General features: G+C 24.1%; 2 protein-coding genes across 3 annotated transcripts; both read right to left on the bottom strand.

Annotated features, from left to right (window-relative positions):
- Positions 1 to 5,870: 5,870 nt before the first annotated feature.
- Positions 5,871 to 15,491, bottom strand: LOC113553096. 2 transcript variants are annotated; one of them, XM_026956243.1, is made up of 7 exons: positions 15,361 to 15,491; positions 11,501 to 11,651; positions 11,254 to 11,417; positions 9,955 to 10,038; positions 9,628 to 9,753; positions 9,489 to 9,552; positions 5,871 to 6,458 (listed from the first exon to the last, which is right to left on the bottom strand). In XM_026956243.1, exons 2-7 carry the CDS (start codon positions 11,604 to 11,606, stop codon positions 6,367 to 6,369), a joined length of 636 nt encoding a protein of 211 aa, XP_026812044.1. In that variant the 5' UTR covers positions 11,607 to 11,651; positions 15,361 to 15,491; the 3' UTR covers positions 5,871 to 6,366. The 2 variants fall into 2 exon arrangements, with proteins under 2 accessions (XP_026812044.1, XP_026812045.1); XM_026956244.1 differs by lacking the exon at positions 5,871 to 6,458 and adding an exon at positions 6,633 to 6,884.
- Positions 15,492 to 17,546: 2,055 nt separating this feature from the next.
- On the bottom strand, positions 17,547 to 18,330 carry LOC113554674. Its single transcript, XM_026958625.1, has 2 exons — positions 18,231 to 18,330; positions 17,547 to 17,950 (listed from the first exon to the last, which is right to left on the bottom strand). The coding sequence occupies exons 1-2, from the start codon at positions 18,328 to 18,330 to the stop codon at positions 17,547 to 17,549; spliced, it is 504 nt and encodes a 167-aa protein (XP_026814426.1).
- Positions 18,331 to 20,244: the final 1,914 nt, after the last annotated feature.

Genomic DNA, 20,244 nt, shown 5'->3' with positions numbered 1-20,244 from the left:
TACAGCAAAGCGATTTACTCGCGTTTTTTTTTAATTCGATTGGGTACTTTGTTTAATTTTTACTGGTCGATGGAAATTTGTATAATTTAAAATCTGAAATGTGTTGAATCTATCAAAATATGGAGCAACAAAAAAAAAAATCATAAAATAAAAAAAAAACCACTGTAATAGCAAAATCTATGAGATATGTAAAATTATACTTCACATTCATATTTTAAATGACCTCGTATAATAATAGATTTATTTTGCACACTAATATATTTTACAATAAATAAAAAATATGCAATTGATATATGATCTGAATCTTGAATTTATGAGTAATAACAATAATACATTATATAGTATTATACCAACATAAAAATACTTCATATTTGTATACATATAAATTTATAACTAATTTACATTTTTAAACCCATCTGGACTTATTGACTTCAGTTGTGAGGGAATGCATAAAAACCAATACAAATAAAGGTACAATTACAAATAGGTTTCTGTATAAAAATTAAGATACTAGTTCAAAGTATACAAAATAATATGAAAATTATAAGGATAATAAATAATTTAAGATTTAATTACAATTAAAAATTCCCCCCAAAAAGTATTATTTATTTGAAAATTTTTTTTTTATTATTAATGATGAGCCTTATACCTCATGAAAATATTGATCGTTACAGTAGTATTGCACACTGTATAATTTTTGAAAATAAATAATTCATTAATGAAAATATATCTACAGATTCTACTCGGTAAATGTAGAAGAACAAACTATAAAGTGATGACAATAATATAATGGTACCTGCAATATATTCAAAAAATCGAATTTGAATAAAAATAATGTAATATATACATTATAAATTATAATATGTTCATATTTGTAAATTAAAAAAGAATATTCAGTAAGTAATATATGTATGATGTATTATAGGTATAATGGTATATACATACAACATACGGTATTTAATATTTATGTAGTGTATCTATATATGTTAAAGTAGTGTCAATGGACGCCTGCTCCTTCATTCAAGCTGCAGGTAAGTCATGTAACCTTTTTTATTTGTTGTTTATTGTATTTTGCTGCATTCAGATTGTAAATATAATTTTTTTAATAAATAAAAAAAATATATCTATAAAATACATATTATAATAGTAAAATATCGTATCGAAATTGTTTAACATTATTTTGATCTTTAAATTTCATTAAAAATCGTTTTTAAATTCATAAAAAAATAATTGTATTAATTTTCATAACAATTGAATTTGTTTAAAATATTTATAATTTATTCGAAATGTAATTTTTATGCAATAATAAAATATTACATAAGTTCTCTAAGTTATACCCATTTTATTAAAATATTATAGTATAGTATAGTATAGAAAATGAAATTTATACGCTACTTTAATTATGTGTCGGAAGGTATTTTTTTCTTTTTTTATATAAGCGTCAACCTTCTTATTTAATAGAAAATACACTACTAAATGCAAAGTTCATAATACATAATTACGTATACACAAATTAATAAAAACTCATATAAGACATGTATTTACCCAATACTCGGACTTAAAACTTAAAGATAAAAAATCATATTAACATTACTATATTCGCCATATAAATACAATAATACTATAAGATCCTGATTATTAAGAAATAGGAACTATATAAAAGTATTAATAATGTAATTATATATACATATTATATTATAGGTATTAGGTACTAAAGTCAAGTATAAGAGTTTTGATAAATTACACTACATATATAATATATAATGTAGGTACATTGTATTACAATATCATACGATATTTAAACTATAGCATAGACTAATTTATACACACGACCGTGATTTAATATGATCTTAAAAATTAAAATAATATAAAAATTAGATAGGTATATTTTCGTTGCACTCTTACCTTGTGTTTCGTCTCCTTTCATATTCTTTGTCAAACTTTACCATAAAAGATTTTACTAACCAATAATTTTTTAAATAGTATACAGTTGATGTTATAACTTATAAGTTTATAACTATGTACACTACCTAGTTACTATAGTTATACTGCAGTTAGTATTGGTATTCGGTATTCCTGTCGTAATTTTTTAATTTCAATTCAGCACGAGATTTAAAAATAATTTTTTTTCGTCTGAATGCATCTTTTTGGGAAAAAAATTTCATACTCTCTCAGCTACTCTAAGTGAGAATGTGTCAGTCAAGCATGCAACATGTTCAATATTTGAATAGAAAGCTTTAATATTATTTTCTGTCGTGAACTCGTGACTTTATAAAATGCTGCATCGATTTGAAACAGGAATACTTACTTCATTATCGTATTCAATACCTACACAATACCCTTTGACTATAACAAATGTATACAGTTTTGTTAAGTAATTTAGTAATATATTAGTACTATTATTCGTTTCTTATAAAATTTCGGCATTAAATAAAGTTTTATCTAGAAATACAATTTCTAAAGTATGTATACCTATTACCCACCAATAGTGATATATAGACATATCCGTAGTCTCATCTATACTCAGTACTCACCCAACATTTTTCAATCTCAACATGATAGTTCCAATAGAATTAATTGTATTATTGTAGCACAGTACATAGTTCTTTTATACTGCTGATTCTTCTAGAATATTTTTACCGGTATACTTGAAAAGAAAAAATGGCAAAAGTTGAAAGTTTTAAACTTGTTAAGTGGACTATTTGCAGATATAATCGCATTAATACACAATTAAATTATATTCTACCGTTTATTTCAACAAAATTGAATTTAGGTCAACATTTTTATTCACATATTATACTTCTTATCATAACCATTACATCAATATATCATATACAAGGCATTAAATAAAGGAAAACCTACAATATTGTTCTATGTAACACTACAATTTGTGCGATAATTTAATAATTTATAACATATTAAATATTTATTACAAAATATAGGTACCATAATATTTTTGATGTTTATTCGTTTGTATTGAAAAAATCAACTATAGAATACAATTTAAATAGGTATGCTGTATAAAAACAAATAAATATAAACAGATAACTTTTAATTTTTTTCTCTAAATTTTATACCACAATGAAAACATTTTTTTATACATAATATATGTTAATATAAATTTAATATACTTCATACTTCATAAAGTAACCGATTTAAAATAATGGTAACATAAAACCACATGTTTATATAAAAAAAAAAAAACATTTTACCTATTTGAACTATAATATTATATAGATTATATAAATCTAAAATAAAAAGAGTAAAAATTATTATAATATAGTAGGTAATTCAAAATTGGTGTTTTTATTACTTATTTTAAAGGTTAAACATTTTACCATAAATGTTGTTCAGAGAAAATAAACTGTAACACATTATTATTGAATAATTTCAATTATTATAAGAAGGTATTAACGTAGATATGCGATATGCATAAATATTTTTAATAATTAATACATTTTAAATATATATAACAACTAATATTTACTAAATAAAACCTGTTATTGAATAAAATTGGATCACATGTTTATAAATAAAATAAAACAATAACTCAAAAGCACCAGCAATTAAATAAAACATTTTGAAACAATTAACAAACAAAGCACCAAAAACTCTGAAAATAATTTTGAACAGCCCAATTCTAATGAGAAATTAAACCTCTATAATACTACAAAAAAACTATCGATACAATATTTAATATAAATAACCCTTTCAACATGATTTGAAACTTAAAATGTTAGTATTATAAATACATATTTGATAATACTTATTATTGTGCATTTAAATAATAATCATATTTTTACTTAATAACAAACTGATTGTGAAGATGAGAAAACTTAAATTTATAATAAAATGTAATATTAGGTATATTGAGTAAATACCTATGTAATATATACTAGTTAGGTTTTAGGTGGGTGTATACTTTAAATATTTAATCATCAATATTTATAGCTAAAATTTAGGAAACAAAATATAATTTAATCGACCGATACTAAACATTACTTTAACTCTAAAAATATATTAAACATATCTATAGGCTATAATCTATATAAATCATATTATAATCATACGTATAATAGGGGTAACATATGCAACAAAATCTACATCTGAATTTTTTTTTTTTTAGTGAAAGTCGACAACTGTTGTAGCAAATTATAAATTAATTAAAATAATATTTAATCTGATATTTTAAGTAACAATGGTTATATAACTCAACAACTGATAATAGAAAATAAATACCAGCTAGTATTTAATAGTATCTATTAGTACTATACTTTTTTGCATTGTAAACAAATAAGAAAATTCCAAAATATGCATAAAAACGATGGAATTAAAATATATAAATATCATGACAATATATATATATATATATATATATATACTACATAATGAATTAACCAGTTATGCTGTATAGAATATAGATAATTAAATACAATACAAATCATATATAAAAACCCTTTTCGTTCCTTTATGGCTTTAACGTAATATAGAACTAAAATTTTATAATATTATCTAATTGATCTATACTCTATAGACAGTATATTATATACTATATATACAAACAAGGCTTTTAAGATATACACACATATATATATATATATATATACGAATTAACAAGTTTATCATATCAAATCTATCAAAATGTTCATAATGAAATATTTTAAAACAGATTAATTTGTTTTTAATCACAAATTATAATATAAAAATCTACAGTTTTAAAAGCTCGATCTCAATGTGTTACATATTATATGCGAATTAAAAATAAAATCATATCTCGGCTATAATTATTTATTGGTCGAAACTTAATTTATATGACTATTGATTAGAGAATAAGTGAATGTTAATAAAATTGGTATATTAAAAAAAAAGATTTATTCTATCATTATTTAGTAAAAAAGAATGGTTAGTTTTGTGTAATCTTATAAGTTATAATAAATCATTCATCTGTAGCTTGAGTAAACTTGAACTTATGCACAAATATACAAAACACTATAAATTAATATAAAATATTTAACTTTTAAAATAGTAAAAATTATTTTTAAATTTTTATTTGGAAAAAGTTCATAATCTAAGCTTTATATATTATTTAAATTAAAATATGATACGAAAAAATAAATTTTTTTAAATTTACTATAGGCCGCTTTTAGTAAAATATAACTTATAAGATGTACAAATGATATACTAGGTACATTATAGTTATAATGCATATTATATATAAATTGTTATAAATCTTACGATATTACGTGAATGTATATGACATCGTGTATTGATTAAATAAACAAACAATTTTATTTAATCAATGGCAACTTGTAATAACATTGTACGTAAATATAAATTTTAAAATTATGGCTGTCATAGGTACATTATGTAATGACGTATAAGTAACATCACAATAATTATTCTTTAAGTAGATACATTAAAGACAATGTTATTAATAATTACTATTTATGATTTTTTTTAATTTTTCAACAAATTTGAATGTTATTAAATTGATTTTTATTCTTATTTCAAAACAAATTGAATTAATTAAAAATGATAAAAAAATTTAAATAAGATTAAGTATAAATCACTTGAACTATGTATACGTAATAAATAATCATTATTGATTAATAAATTTAATTTTTAATTTATGTCTTTTTATATAAATTCTACGAAAAATGAAGATACTAATTTTTTTATATATGCGTTGTTTAAAATTGATTCTATATCAAATACAGTATACATTATACATGTAATCTATAAAAGAATCTTAAAAAAATACATTTTGATATATAATCAAGAATTACAATTTATGTAATTAAACTAAATGTATGATATCGTAAAAATAATAAATATATATAATAAACAAAATATAGAGTATAGACAGTATAGTTTTGAAAAAAAACGTATTAAAAATTAAACTTTTCTAAATAGAAAATATAATGTAACGTAGAAAAAAAATGTTTTTAAAAATAATAATGATAATTAATTAATACCAATTATGAACACTGATTTGTAATCAATAGAATGATACAATATTATAGAATAAGTACATAACAATTTACTACTTCATTTTTATTGCACATTATAATTTCATTTATCAATAGTTTTTAATTTTATAGATAAAACCAGAAATACATACATATTAAAAGCACTTTAATTCCTCTTTCACGAACTTTTGATTTTTCTCATATACACCGCTATGTAGCCAATATATGCTAGTTAATTAAAACGAAGCGACAATGAGTTAACAAGTAAACCTAGGTTATACTTCGTTTTTCTAGATCTCCAGTCCGAAATTGATTTTGCGTAATTGTACACAAATACCCAATATTATATGGAAGATTTATTCAATCGTACAATATTTACGTGGTGTATAGGTAAGGTTTAAACGTGTTTACCTCGAGATTCACTAGCCGATCTGTGACATCTAGACTGATGGTTATATCGTGGTGAAACAACACAGCTTGAAGAACCACCTACAGAAATTAGAATTTTAATATTTGATTAAATTATTATATTTGTATAAAAAACCAATTTTAAATATTTTAATACAAGGATTTTTTTTAAACCATTAAGCATTACAGTTAAGTTAACAAAAATTATAAGTTCATAATAGTTATTAAATTTAAAAGCTATAATAATATGAATAATGCAATTATTTAAAATAGATTTTAATTAGAATGATATAATTATTAGAGAATAGAAAATTGACGTAGAAGAAATAGTTACAAAGAAATATATATATTTTTTTAATTAAGTCTGCTGAATGAAAGAAATAACCAATTAAGCGATGAACAACAATTTGTTACATGAGTTATATGATGGCATGTGCCATATGGGACATCAGACCTAACTCAAACTCGTTATTCAGTAACAATAAGTCAATAATGACACATCCGCAACTGAAAATGATATAAACAATATTATATAGATATTCACATGGCACGAATAAGGTGGGTACGTTTTAAATATTGTTTAAATATTTATAATATAGATAGTTTTGAACGTGATTTAAAAGGATTTTATTGTGATTCGAAATCAGTAACAAAAGCTCTAAATTCTTGAAGGGTCAATGCGTGTTGTATTTCGACATCGGATATATTATAGTGCACCAGATTGTTCACAAACTATAAAGGTTAAAATAGAAAGATAAAAGTGTAACGATCGACAGCAACGACGGAGATTTGTTTATGATTCTGGTTAATATATTTGAATAATCGAGTAAACACTATAAACAAAACCTATTTATAAAACAAAAATGTTTTCGGTTTATTATATTCTTTAAATTATTGAAATAATTTGTAAAAATTGATGGAAAATGGATAATAGGCCAAATAATATCAATAAGATGTCAGTTAGTATAGTAAAATTATTACATAAATAATTTAATCTACGAATGTTGACAGAAAAGTTCTTAAAAAATACAAAAATAGTAAGATAATAATCATTCTGCACTATTTAAAAATAAATAATTTTAAAATTACATAGGAACTTACTAAAACAATTTTAAAATAAATTGTATGATAAATGTTAAAAATAGAAAATATTGGTAGTGGATATTATCACTCTTATCATTATAGTAGTGTACGAGATTGAGTACTTTTCTCATTTTCCTCCAGATTATAGTGGCTTATTTGCGAAATTGCGGGAATTATTGTGAATGAATTTGATTTCCTTTTTTATTTTTACAATTTTTGACAGTCCAAAAAAACATTTATTCATAGATAGGTATTTTTATAAATAAGAAAAAAACACAAGCACGTAGTGTCGTAAATGGTGATATTTTGTTGACATTGTTGACAATATGATCGAGTTATCGTAAGATTTAGGAAAATTGAAGGGCGACGGTAACAGATTCTCTCTTGAGTCAGTGAGCATTGGATAAATATGACCTCCCCACAACTCAAAAAACAAGAAACAAAAATTATTCTTAATAAATAAAAATAAGACGTAACGTAGTACTTAATATTAACTCCGTTGTATGAAAAATCATTAAATTTGTTTTTAAAATAATGATAAAAAATGAAGTTACTATAGTATTATTAGAAAACAACCTAACAAAAAAACCGATTACGAAAAAAAAATTATAACCAAATTTTCCAAATTGGTTTTTTTTTGTTTTGGTTTCTATATGATAAGATAACGTTATTATATTATTTATCGGTTAGGTTAGGTAAACCTAGATATATAACGCTAAATTATTACTTTATAAGTTATAACATTATAATTTCATCTTAATTATACTTTAATTACTATGGCAATTGTGTAAATCACATATTTGTATAACGTATACAATTTACACTATATTATAATTGAATTTTTATCATATAATCTTTAACATTCAATAATGTTTATAAAGTATTATCGTCTTAAATCTTAATATTCACAATAACTGAAAAACGTACCAACCCTAAAGGGTTTTGTATAGGTTAACTAGATAAAGTTCGTAGTCTGTGGTGTCTTAACCGGACTTGAATAAATAATAACTAATTGGAAAGTTGGAGATACATCTCAATCTCATTTTTTTATTTCAAATTTAATTATTTTTATTTTATGTGTCTATAAGCATAGGCGCCATGTACACGAGTCCCCCGGGTGCTAAGGCACCTATTGAAATTATTTTGGGGGGCTGGGCACCCATTAGAATATTGGATATTTATAACGTGTATTTATATTCAAGTTTCAATAACTTTCAAAGAATATCTTTAAGTTTTCAAGAAGCACAATTAAAAATTAAAAACATAATCATATCTTTTTTTGTTTAACTTATTATTATTTATAAAGAAGCTATCAATTTGGTATACATTTATTTTGTTGTATGATTATTAATTAATATAATATTTTATAATTAATGATGAAATTGCATTTTTCAGTGTACAGCATGGTTAATATTATTATATTGTATAATTTATATATATACTAATAAAATCCATAAGAAAATGTTAACGTTTTTAGTTAAGTAGTAAAATCATAACACTAATAGACGCAATTTGGAGAGCCAAAATTAAAATATTAGAAAATTGGATTGTAACTAGCCCTCATGGCGATTCCGTGCATTTTTTAAATTTTACAGGGAAATTGTTATTGACCAGGGGCTAAGTCCCATCCCCCAAATTGTGCATGTATGTCTATGATACCAAGACTGGGCAAGGCACCCATTAAGTTTTTTTAAACTTGGCGCCTATGCCTATAAGTTTGATATTTTATTTTGGAATTATTGATTAGTTAAGGTAAATAAATGCTAAAAATATCAAAAGTTAACTGTTGTTTTCTATCGTTTATACGTAGCTGCGTACCTATAAAAAAAAATTTGGTAATTTTAAAGGGCATTATAGCGTTGAAAAGACATTTTTTCGGAGTATAATTTTTAAGGCATTTAAATCTGAATTCTAACCATGAGTCATGACTGATATGAGTTACAAATACCTACAAAGAGTTACAGTACAAAAATATTGAACATTTTTTCAATATATATAGTAACATTAAGTAAAATTTAAAATAAATACTTGAACAGGAGCTATGGAGGAACGACCGGCCATGTGGACTTTTACATCTATCTCCATAAAGATCCTAAAATAAATATATTTTAATACAATAAAACTGTATTATTGTTTTATTGATTAGTATTTGGAAGTATAAAAGTACTTGAGATTGGTCCTTTTCGTCATATTTAAATATAGGTATACGAGGCCAAGTAGTTGGAGGCGGACTTCTTACCATATGTTGATGAAGCTCTATTAAAGCACCTGGACCCATATCAGCTAAGTATTCCTTTCATAAAATAAAAACAATTTTATTTATTTAATATAAAAATTTTTAAGACAAAAACGGATCCAACTTGAAGAATGGAGAGGGATAATTTATTTTCACTTTATTCAAACGTATAAAATTTATAATGAACTTTAAAACCTAATAATTGGATCCGTTATAGTCAATGCTAATATGAACTATTAAATATATTTGTTAAAATACCTGAGCCATCATGTCTATGTCATCTGTCTCTGATACAACAATATTATCATCTAATAAGCTCTCTCTGCTTGCTAAAATTTTTTTCTAAAAATAAGGTAATTTATATTTTAATAAATATATTTTATATATTACATTAATTCTATTTTACATACCTAATTAATATTTTTAGTATTTTGTACAACATATAAACCACATAATTATATATTAGTATTTAAAAACCTATAGGTAGACGCTCTGCTATAGATATTTGCTCTTAATGCTCTTATTCACTTATACTATACACTGTTGTATTGTAGAAACATAAACATATAATGGTGATATAAAATATAAATAGCTTAATATTGTATTATATTAGTAAATAATAACATAGGTATGATTTTCAAAAAAATATTTGAATTTCTACAAATAATATTGTTTTAATCTCAACAAAAATAACTATATAATTGCCCTATTTCATCTAAATTTGAACTTAAAATGTATAGGTATAAAATTAAAAAATATGGATATGTATTTTTTATGTTTTTTAAAAACAACTGATAAGGAATATATTGTACTCAATTTTTAAGCTTTCTAACTCTTAAACATAATTTTGATAATACTTAAGTCGAAAATTGTAAATATCGGTAAAAATGACAAAATATTTTGAAAATTTCATTATTGTGTATAAAGAATGAAAGAATATAGAGCGATTAAATTTAATTAATTGCGAAATGTTTCAAGATTTTACAGTTAATATTTTTTTTGTATGATGACAAAATAGCAACAATTATTGTTAGACGATTAATCGCTATTACTACACATTTGAATAGTCGGTAACGACAACATTTGAACTGAAATCACTCATTAAAAAATATATATAGGTTTACGCTAGACTTCATTTTTTCAATTCTAACAGTTTTGTATTAAATTATCAAGCATTGGATCAAATTAAAAACCCAATTAATTTTTAATTATAAAATAATTTTAACTTATAAAAAAAAATTGTCACTGTAAATTTTTATATTTTTTAATTACTCATGGAAAAAAAACTTATGACGTACTTCGTATAACTTTTTTCATAGGAATCTAAAATTCTGATTTATAATTTATAAAAAAACCCTATCAATTTCTGCCATATAAAGTTATATAAGTTATAACCTAATTTGTTGATGCTGTATGAAGAATAAAAAAAAAAATACATTTGTATAATGTATGTATGTAGGTACTCATTTATATTAATTAGATTTAATAAAACACTATTAATGAACATTTTGTTTCCATTAAATTATAACTTACATCATAAAAAGTATTTATTTCTACCTGTAAATATGGATTGTCATGTCTAGAGATTGTAAGCGCTTCCATGTCCTGGAAAACGTCTCTAGATCTGGGCATAGAAAGAGCAGGAGACGCAGGACACGAATTTCTTGTTTTCACAGACATCGATGTTGCTATGCAAACTTCACTTTTACTTAGCTGCCTGGCTATATATATATATATAATGTATTAATTAATGAATTCAATTAGAATTTAATAATTATAACTAATATATGTATACTTAAATTACCTTTTTGTTTTTCTTTTTCTGTTTTTTTCCACCGAAACAGACCATTGAACAACTTGAGTCGACTATCGCTGTGGCCGTTCTCCCGGGTTGCCGATAAATAAGGCATTGCCGACGAATTGCCGCATTACACAAAAACAGTGAATGTTGTTATCTGCAAATAAGTCATTTCATATTGTAAAACTAGCTGAGTAACAGGCACTGTGCAAAATTTAAATTAAGCCTTGTATACAATGTACTTATATCATAAGTAACGGAAATATAACTTCGATAATATCATATTCATTATAAATTAGAATATTCATAATTCATGTATGTGATGGGTATGACATTTTTATTAACAATATTAATTCGTTTGATAAGATAATATATAATGTATCTATTGGTTTTGTCGTATGTAAATAATAATAAGCGCTCGATTATTGCATTGAATACCTATTCAATACTTTATTGCTACTGTTATACCTATACGTTAAGTTCAATGTTGTTTTTACGTTAATTAAAACTAGTAGTATGATTATTATACCTTACTATATATTAACATATTAATAGATTTATAGATTAATATTATTCTATCAACTATTAGTAATATACTTACACTCTATAATACAATAAATATAGAATGTACCTATAATATTTATTTATATATTTTATACTATTTATTAGTATTATAGAATGTAGGCAGAGAAAAGGTTAACCAGGTTACAGGTTACCTATAAAAGATTATTGGGTATAAAGGTAAAAGATAGAAAAAAAGTTGAGTAATAAAACTACGAGAGCTACATGCATGCGTATTTAATATTACAACCTATGTCTATTTAAAAATAACTTTTTTTTTTAAGATAATGTTTTATTTATTTTTTCCGCCTTGTTTAATAATTTTATATCGTACAATTTTATTTTCTATTTAAAACCTTAAAAACGTCATTACTTTGGTTAATGTTACATACTACATAAGTATTATAGTAAATCGTAAAACAATTTAATATTGAGATTTGTGATGTTATTTAAAATCATAGTAAACTACATAAAATAAAGTTCAGTAATAATAATAAATTAAGCCACATCTTTTTAAAAATATGAAACATATATATTAGGTACTTAAGTATTTTACTTATTAATTTATTTTAAATGATTAGTAGAACTTAAAAGGCTCTATTGTAAAATAAAATTACATAACGTGAAAAAAGATTAAATAATTTAAATAATTAGAATATTGTATCTTTTGTAGATATATAATGGGTACTTTTATTTTTTACAACATTTTATGCAATATTAGTATTCTAAAAAGTATCTATGATATGTAACTACATAAGCAAAAAAAGTTTTGAAATTTTGTTAGAACACGTATTTTTTAAATACAAACTATATAATTTATACATGTATAATACTAATAATAAAATATTTTTAAATTGATTAAAATTTTATTCAAAATAAAATAATTATAAGCTTTGTGTATGATAACTTTTATTTTTTATCTTAACCACATTTTGTAATCCGTAACCTAGACATTTGTCAGCAGGTATGTTTTGCACTTGTAAGCAGTTGAAACTTGTATCATGTAAACCCGTATTGTTTACAATTTTGACATTGACACACTTCTGGTTTCACTCTACTTAAATGATTATTTATACATATCAACTTATATATAGACATATCATATACACTTCTGAAAGCTTTTGTAATTTCTTAATATTTATATAAAAGTATTACCTAAATATAAACCTGTATATATATATTTCGTTTTTATTTTTTAAACTTAATATACAATACAATATATTATAATAGAATAAACTTAATATACTTGAGGCTACTCAAATCTACCCTCCCTCAAAAAGAAAAAAACGTATTTTGGATAGGTATATTATTTTATTATATTATTACTTGGTCTATGATTTTATAGAAAAATGTATTTTTTAAGCTTAAAATAAATTTAAACGATATTTTATCACAACATTTAAAATAGGTATTAATAAATTCTATAATGAAAATGTTATCTTGCAATTTTTGAGATTTTAAATTTATTAAATTAGATTAGTTTATTTTTTATTTATATTAAGTACTTTTTTGATATTTTTAATATTTTCTGTCAATTGAAATTTTGTACACTTATGTTATGAATTATTTTAAATTTTGAGGGATGAAAGAATTAATTTTACAATAATGTGTGTTTTATCTGTTTACAATCACCTTTTGGGATAGTAAAAATACTTCGATTTTCATTATTGGATATGATTTCTAGTAATTTTATCAAAATCAAAATTTTCATCAAATTTTTATATTATCATTTTCTATTTATGATAAAATTTTCAAAATATTTTGGCTCTTTTTGATCTATTTACAGGTATAAGAAAATGTTTAGTATTTTTTCTATAAATGCTAATAAAAAAATATTCGTTGGTACAAAATTTTTTAAAATTGAATATAACATGCAATATAAATTTTTCTTATACTTGTATAAAAATTGTTAAAATATATAGTCATCACAATATTTTTGATATACATTTGACGTTAAAACTTTGACTACATTTGTTCAAATAACTAACTATTTTTAGTAAATTTTTTTTAAATACTTTCAGTTTTATATCTAAAATATTATGTACTTTGTAGATTTTTACATTTTTAAAATCGTGGTTTTTAATTTATACTTACAGTGCATTTTACATTCAATTTTTTTGAAACTCTAATCAATTTAAAAGGTTTTTAGTGTATTTTCCGAAAATGTAAAATGTTAATACATTAATTTCACAACCCTAATTATTGCTATTTTTTTCAGTATAAATAAATGTTCATATAAAATATTAGCGCCTATTTTACAATATTGTTTTTTTTTTTTTAATTATAAATTATCGCTGAGATTCTGAAATAATAATAGTAATAACAAGGTATATTTTATAATAATAATATTACTGTCGTTATAATAAATTACAGACTCTATTTCCGGGGTATACGAACAATCACTATAAATATTTAATGAATCAATACTTCACAGTAAGCTAATAGTTCCTTGAATATGATTTAGTGGTCCGTGATTAGCTTATTAAATTTTAATGAATCTTTAAATTAATCAATTTTTACTGCAACCAGGAATAAAACTATTTTATTTAGGTACTTATATGTTATACGATGAATGAAAATATGTTTGATTTTTTTTTTAAACAATTTGAACAAACGTTGTGTGAGAGGTGTAGCCCCCATGGGTTTAATTTAAAAAGAGTTGTAGCCCACCCATTTAAAACACAATTTACGCGTATGGTAGGTGTGCTCAAAGGATTTTTATTTGGGAAAGCTTATACAAATTCTGTTACTTTTCTTACGCACTAGTTTTTTCAATAATTACCACTAATTTTTAATAATCATTTTTTTACATTAATCATCATTTGTCATTATAAAATATTTTTAATAAAATATAATACTACGTAATCTAATATAAAATATATTTTTTTGGAGGGCTTCAGTCCCATACACCTCTTCCCCACTGTGTGCACCACTGATATATTGTACAGAACAAGTATACTATAGGTAGTATGTCAACTTTATTAATTTTATAATACTATAAAGAAATAAGAACAATATATAATATATATGTTGGTAAATATATACTAACGTACTATTACACCTATTCGCGCGAATGATAATACAATATTAGTATATAATATTTGTTGTAAACTGGTAAAATGTAGATATAACTAGCTGTAGAAATATAGGTAGGTATATATACAATTATTATTTTCTTACTAACTTTAAATATTTAATATTACATAACAATAATAATATAAGTACATAAACTGTGTACTATAGCAACTATATATGTATACCTAATGAATTAATGTTCATATTGTAATTTCACTATTCGTACTTACCTTGCTGTACGAACGACAATAACTGAACGACAAAATAACTAAAAATAACATACTATAACACTAAATAACGGGCCAAAATGTGAAATGAATATTAAATATTAGCACATCACAATTTTTCTTTCTAATTATCATCCATATCAGCTGGTTGACATGGAAATCGATTTTTCCAGCCCTCTTTACCCCGTCTGCAGAGTGTGAGTTTTCCTAGATTTCCCGCTGGCGCCTTATTTGCAGTGCGTCCACAAATTAAATGTTAAAATAACCTATATATTATTACGTAAAAATAAAATACTGCAGTCTGGATAAGTACAAAATTATATACTTCCGTCACCGCAGTATGCCATTTTTAATTTTATTATTATTTTATAATATTTAAGCTCTAAAACATAATCAATAATATAGCCAACAATGAATGTATACTATTATGACTGCAGTTGATAATTATAATTTGCAGTTAGAAATTCATAAAAAATTATCTTTTTATATCTAATATTTGAAAATTTACTACACGATTTTGTGAAGAATCTTTCTACCAATAATAATAAAAGTTTATTGAAAAGTCACATACATTTTTTATGAGCGTGTGAAATTCTAGATTGAATATTTGCTTGTAAAACAACTGTTTCTTCATAATCAATTATTGACATTTCGTTGTAATTCTACAAATTATTGTAGATACTTAAAATTTCCACCAAATGTTTATTTTATGATTTCCTTCACACAATTTAATTTTCTAAATATTTTTTACTATTTATAAACATTATAGCACCTTTTATTTTTTATAAATATTAATGTTTTTTTGTTTGGTCACAAAGCTTGAGAATTTAACAACAAGATTGTTTCCCTAATATTTTGTTATTATAGATATTTAAAAATTTTAAACATTCATATCACGAGTGATTTTTATTTAAAAGTATTTAAAGATAAATTGCTAATATTTAGCGTGAGGATAACAACTATTTTTGGTTTTCTGATTTGGTGTATAGATGATATTTTTGACACAACAACTTAACATAACTGTCCCGCTCAGCATTAAATTTTTTCGTACATAAGATAGAAGAGCGAATTAAATAAATAGGCACCATCTCCTGTAAAAGGTACAACGATGTGTGGTACCATATCCGCATTCACATTTAAATATTCTAATGTCCTATTAAAAATTAATAATCTTTAATGATAAATATGTTAAATGTGCACTTAAATATGTCTGTTTTTTATTTTTTGATATTTTTAGTATCCTAACAACCGCTTAGAAAAAATAACAAACAATTAAAAATACTTGAAAATTTGTATACAGAAGTTCCTTAAGCAATGTAGGGGTGGACTAATAATTAACTTTATCGGGCTGATTTGTAAGTCTAAACCATTCAGGGTGTCACCCAAACGCATACAAAAAAATTCATTCAAATCAGTCCAGCCGTTTGGGAGGAGTTCAGTGACATTCACACGTACAGTAGAATTATATATATAAAGATATAAACATGCGTATACAAAAATTGTTTACTAAAAGGATTTCACAGGTGGAGATTTGGTTGAACTTTTAAGGGGGCTATAATAATCCAATATAAAGTGACCCACAGGACTATAGTAGCTTCGCCTTCGCACCCCCTTTCTATAAATGTATAAGTTATAAGTATAAGAGTATAACATATATTACCTTCAATTTTTGGAGGGTCTATAAAAATATTTAGGAGGTAAATCTCCACCCTCACCCCGATTTTGCCTATGAGTCACACACCAAAACCAACATTAATTTTATATACTATATAACAGGCGATAGCGACACGAAAACAATCGGTTTTCTATAATATACACACTATCTTTAGTAGATATCTAACACATCGGTATACTTAAAATGGTTATAACGAAGTCGCTTGTAATGATTGATTCTAATTTTGCTGATGGACAAAATGTAAATGTTATATACACAAGCGTTGGGAACTTTTTATTACAAACATTACTTCCCGGTATAATTTTTATTATAGCAATGCTGAAACATACATTTTATACATCACTGTGCCTATAGTAAAGGCTAACCGCTAACGCTAACCCAAAAATAGGTATGCATAATAAAATATCATGCAGCTATAAAAATATACTAAAACGAATGTTTTAACTATAATCATATTTATTTCATGTAAAATTTATGTATATCAGACATGGTAGGTATGGCCCACGTATTACGTTTACAACTTGGGCTTGTCGTCCTTTGCTGGTGGCTTACTGACCACGGCCAAGTAGCAGAACGCTCCACACTTTGGTATAGGTTGTGCGGCCAAAAACGCTCCGCCGTCAGGTGACTGTCTGTACAACATGGGCTTTTCCGTGTCTTCACTGTTTAAATCGCATTCCCAAGCGCCGGCGCCTTTTTTCCCGTCCTTGCCACTAGAACTGGGTGCGCTTCCCGTTAGTAGGTACGTCAGATTGTTGAGGGGTAACGACGGCGGGTACTGATTGAACGGTGGGCGAAGCTCGCCCTCTTGGACGGCCGTCACCAGGTGGAACATGAAATCGTTTCGAAGCTTCATTTCAGCAATTGTCTTATTGCTCGCCAACAATTTGTGCACCCAACGGTTCACGTTATGTTTATCTGTGACGCGAAAATGATTATTATAAAAGGGCGGTAAATGGGAGTATACATTATTATATATACAAAATAAGTGACGGCATCGGAAAAGGTGTATGATGGTTATGTATACATAAGTTCTAATGAATATTGAAAAAAATAATAGATCTATAAAATTGAAAAAGGAGGAGCAGAATTTGTTTGTGTTAAAATTGCATAATGTGTTCTATCAAATATACTAATTTTCTTTATATGTATATTACAAAGTAGATACTTCTAATACTTCTATACATATTATAATTACCCTGTGCTGTTTTTAAGTTCTGCATAGAAGTCTTCAACAAAAACAAGTTGTAATTCATGTCGTAATTGAGTTCAGCCGAATCTCCTACTTTCTTTGCCATTTTAAATAATATATATTATTATGAAGAGTATTGAAAGATAAATGAACTTTTAAAAAATTAGCTTTCAGTGAATAGTTTTTAAAAATGTCTTCTCTAATAGACTACTGTCGAATTATACTGTTTGTTATAGACTGTTACCTAGAAATTAAAATTTTATTGTTTTGAGCCATTTAAAATATACGTTTGTTTGTTTACTGCATAGTGCATAGAATAATATAGCCAATTAATAAATAATTTAGTTATTGTTTATAAACCTAAAAATAAATGTTTTTTATTTATCGTTAAGGACTCAAAAAAATACAAAACCATTGTTAATACAATTTACGTAATAAATTCCTTGAGACTTAAATGGTGTTTTTAGCTTCTTTTTAAATGCTAAAAGTTTTGCTTTAGAGTGGATCTTACTCGAATTTATCTTTGACAAATGAAAATTAAATATTTTTTGGTTTATTTAAATTGCTACCATTATTAGCCCATTATTATATCACTATTATAATTGGTAAAAATATGGTAAATAAAAATGTTTACAAGTATATATTTTTTTTAAAAGGTGGGCAAGTGGGTATCGCTCTGCTGTATAGTAGAGATGGGGAGTAGCCGAGTAGATCACTATATAATGGATATGTTAAATTTTAATGCAATGACAGGTATCATTGTATACGAAAAATTCTGAATGATGATTTGTCAGTCTAGAATATTAGGATAATTATTAGGATATATTATATTATTACTTATATGTAAATTGTAATATATCGTTATTTTACCCGATTTCGTAAAAAATTAAATTTCATGTGCTCATAAAGTTTTTTCTATATTGACGCTGGAGTTTTTGTTACAGTTATTTGAAGAAAAAGTTATGGAGAACCTTGAATTGGGTTTTTTAACCTTAAGTAGAATTCACAAAAATTTTATGAATTTTTAAATTCAAAATTACATGCAAATTTTTGTGATTTTTGTGATTTTGACATATTTTGTAAACATTTAAACTTTAAATGCTTATAAATAAAAATTATGACTAACAATTTTTAGATTTTTTTTTTTACTTCGATAAGTACTGAAACTTATAACAACAAACCTTCTATGTATTAAATTTGAAAGATTTTTTGGAATGCCGATTTTTTTTTATCGGCATTTAAAAAAAAAAACTTAGAAAAATCAAAAATGTCATTAGTTTATAAATAGCTTTAAAAAAAAATCAAAATATTTTGAAAATTTAATTGTATATAGATAACGCTTAAGTAAAAATTTGGTGAAAAATTCAAGTATTTACAATGGATCTTTTTTGAATTACCTCAAAATAAAAAAATCGATTTTGTTAAAAATTGGTTATGCGTAAAAATTCCTGTTCTTCCGTTATTTTTTTAGGATTTTTCCTGGTGATTTTGAAAACTAGTAGATATTTTTTACTTTTGACCACCAAAAGTACTAACTTAATTCACTTTATTTTTCAAAAAGGAGCAGAAGTTAAAAATCAAAGCACTATTACTATTTAAAAACGTGATAGCTAACAGACACAAAAATAAAAAAATAAACGCACATCATTGTAAAATCAATACATCACAATTTTTACACTGTTTAAAATCCAAAACAAATCTTGAAATCAAATACACAATTACAATGATTACTTTTATAATTTACTTTGTTCATTCTGGAAATATTTTTTATGTAAATACATGAAGACGAATATTAATCTTAATGATAATTTTAGGTATTCGTTAAACATATCTCAATTTGTTTGTGTTTACTTTAAAAATATGTACAGAATTATAAAGTGGAAAATCATATAAAAAAATATTATTGTAATTGTGAATTATATATTTAAACTAAAGCATGATACTGAAAATGATAGAAAGATAGATTAATTTTAGGTAGTCAGGTAGACGGTAGTACAGTTATATAATATAAAATAATATA

This window comes from Rhopalosiphum maidis, chromosome 2 (genome assembly GCF_003676215.2).
Source record: "Rhopalosiphum maidis isolate BTI-1 chromosome 2, ASM367621v3, whole genome shotgun sequence".
NCBI lineage: Eukaryota > Metazoa > Arthropoda > Insecta > Hemiptera > Aphididae > Rhopalosiphum > Rhopalosiphum maidis.
The sequence above is the reverse complement of the archived record's forward strand: the minus strand, read 5'-3'. Positions and strand labels throughout refer to the sequence as shown.

Coding starts and splice junctions, on each gene's coding strand:
- LOC113553096 (XM_026956243.1), bottom strand. CDS start 11,606: ATGCCTTATTTATCGGCAACCCGGGAGAACGGCCACAGCGATAGTCGA. Junction 9,754..9,954: donor ACATAGACATGATGGCTCAG/GTATTTTAACAA, acceptor ATTTTATGAAAG/GAATACTTAGCTGATATGGG. Junction 9,553..9,627: donor ACGAAAAGGACCAATCTCAA/GTACTTTTATAC, acceptor TATTTATTTTAG/GATCTTTATGGAGATAGATG.
- LOC113554674 (XM_026958625.1), bottom strand. CDS start 18,330: ATGGCAAAGAAAGTAGGAGATTCGGCTGAACTCAATTACGACATGAAT. Junction 17,951..18,230: donor GAACTTAAAAACAGCACAGG/GTAATTATAATA, acceptor TTCGCGTCACAG/ATAAACATAACGTGAACCGT.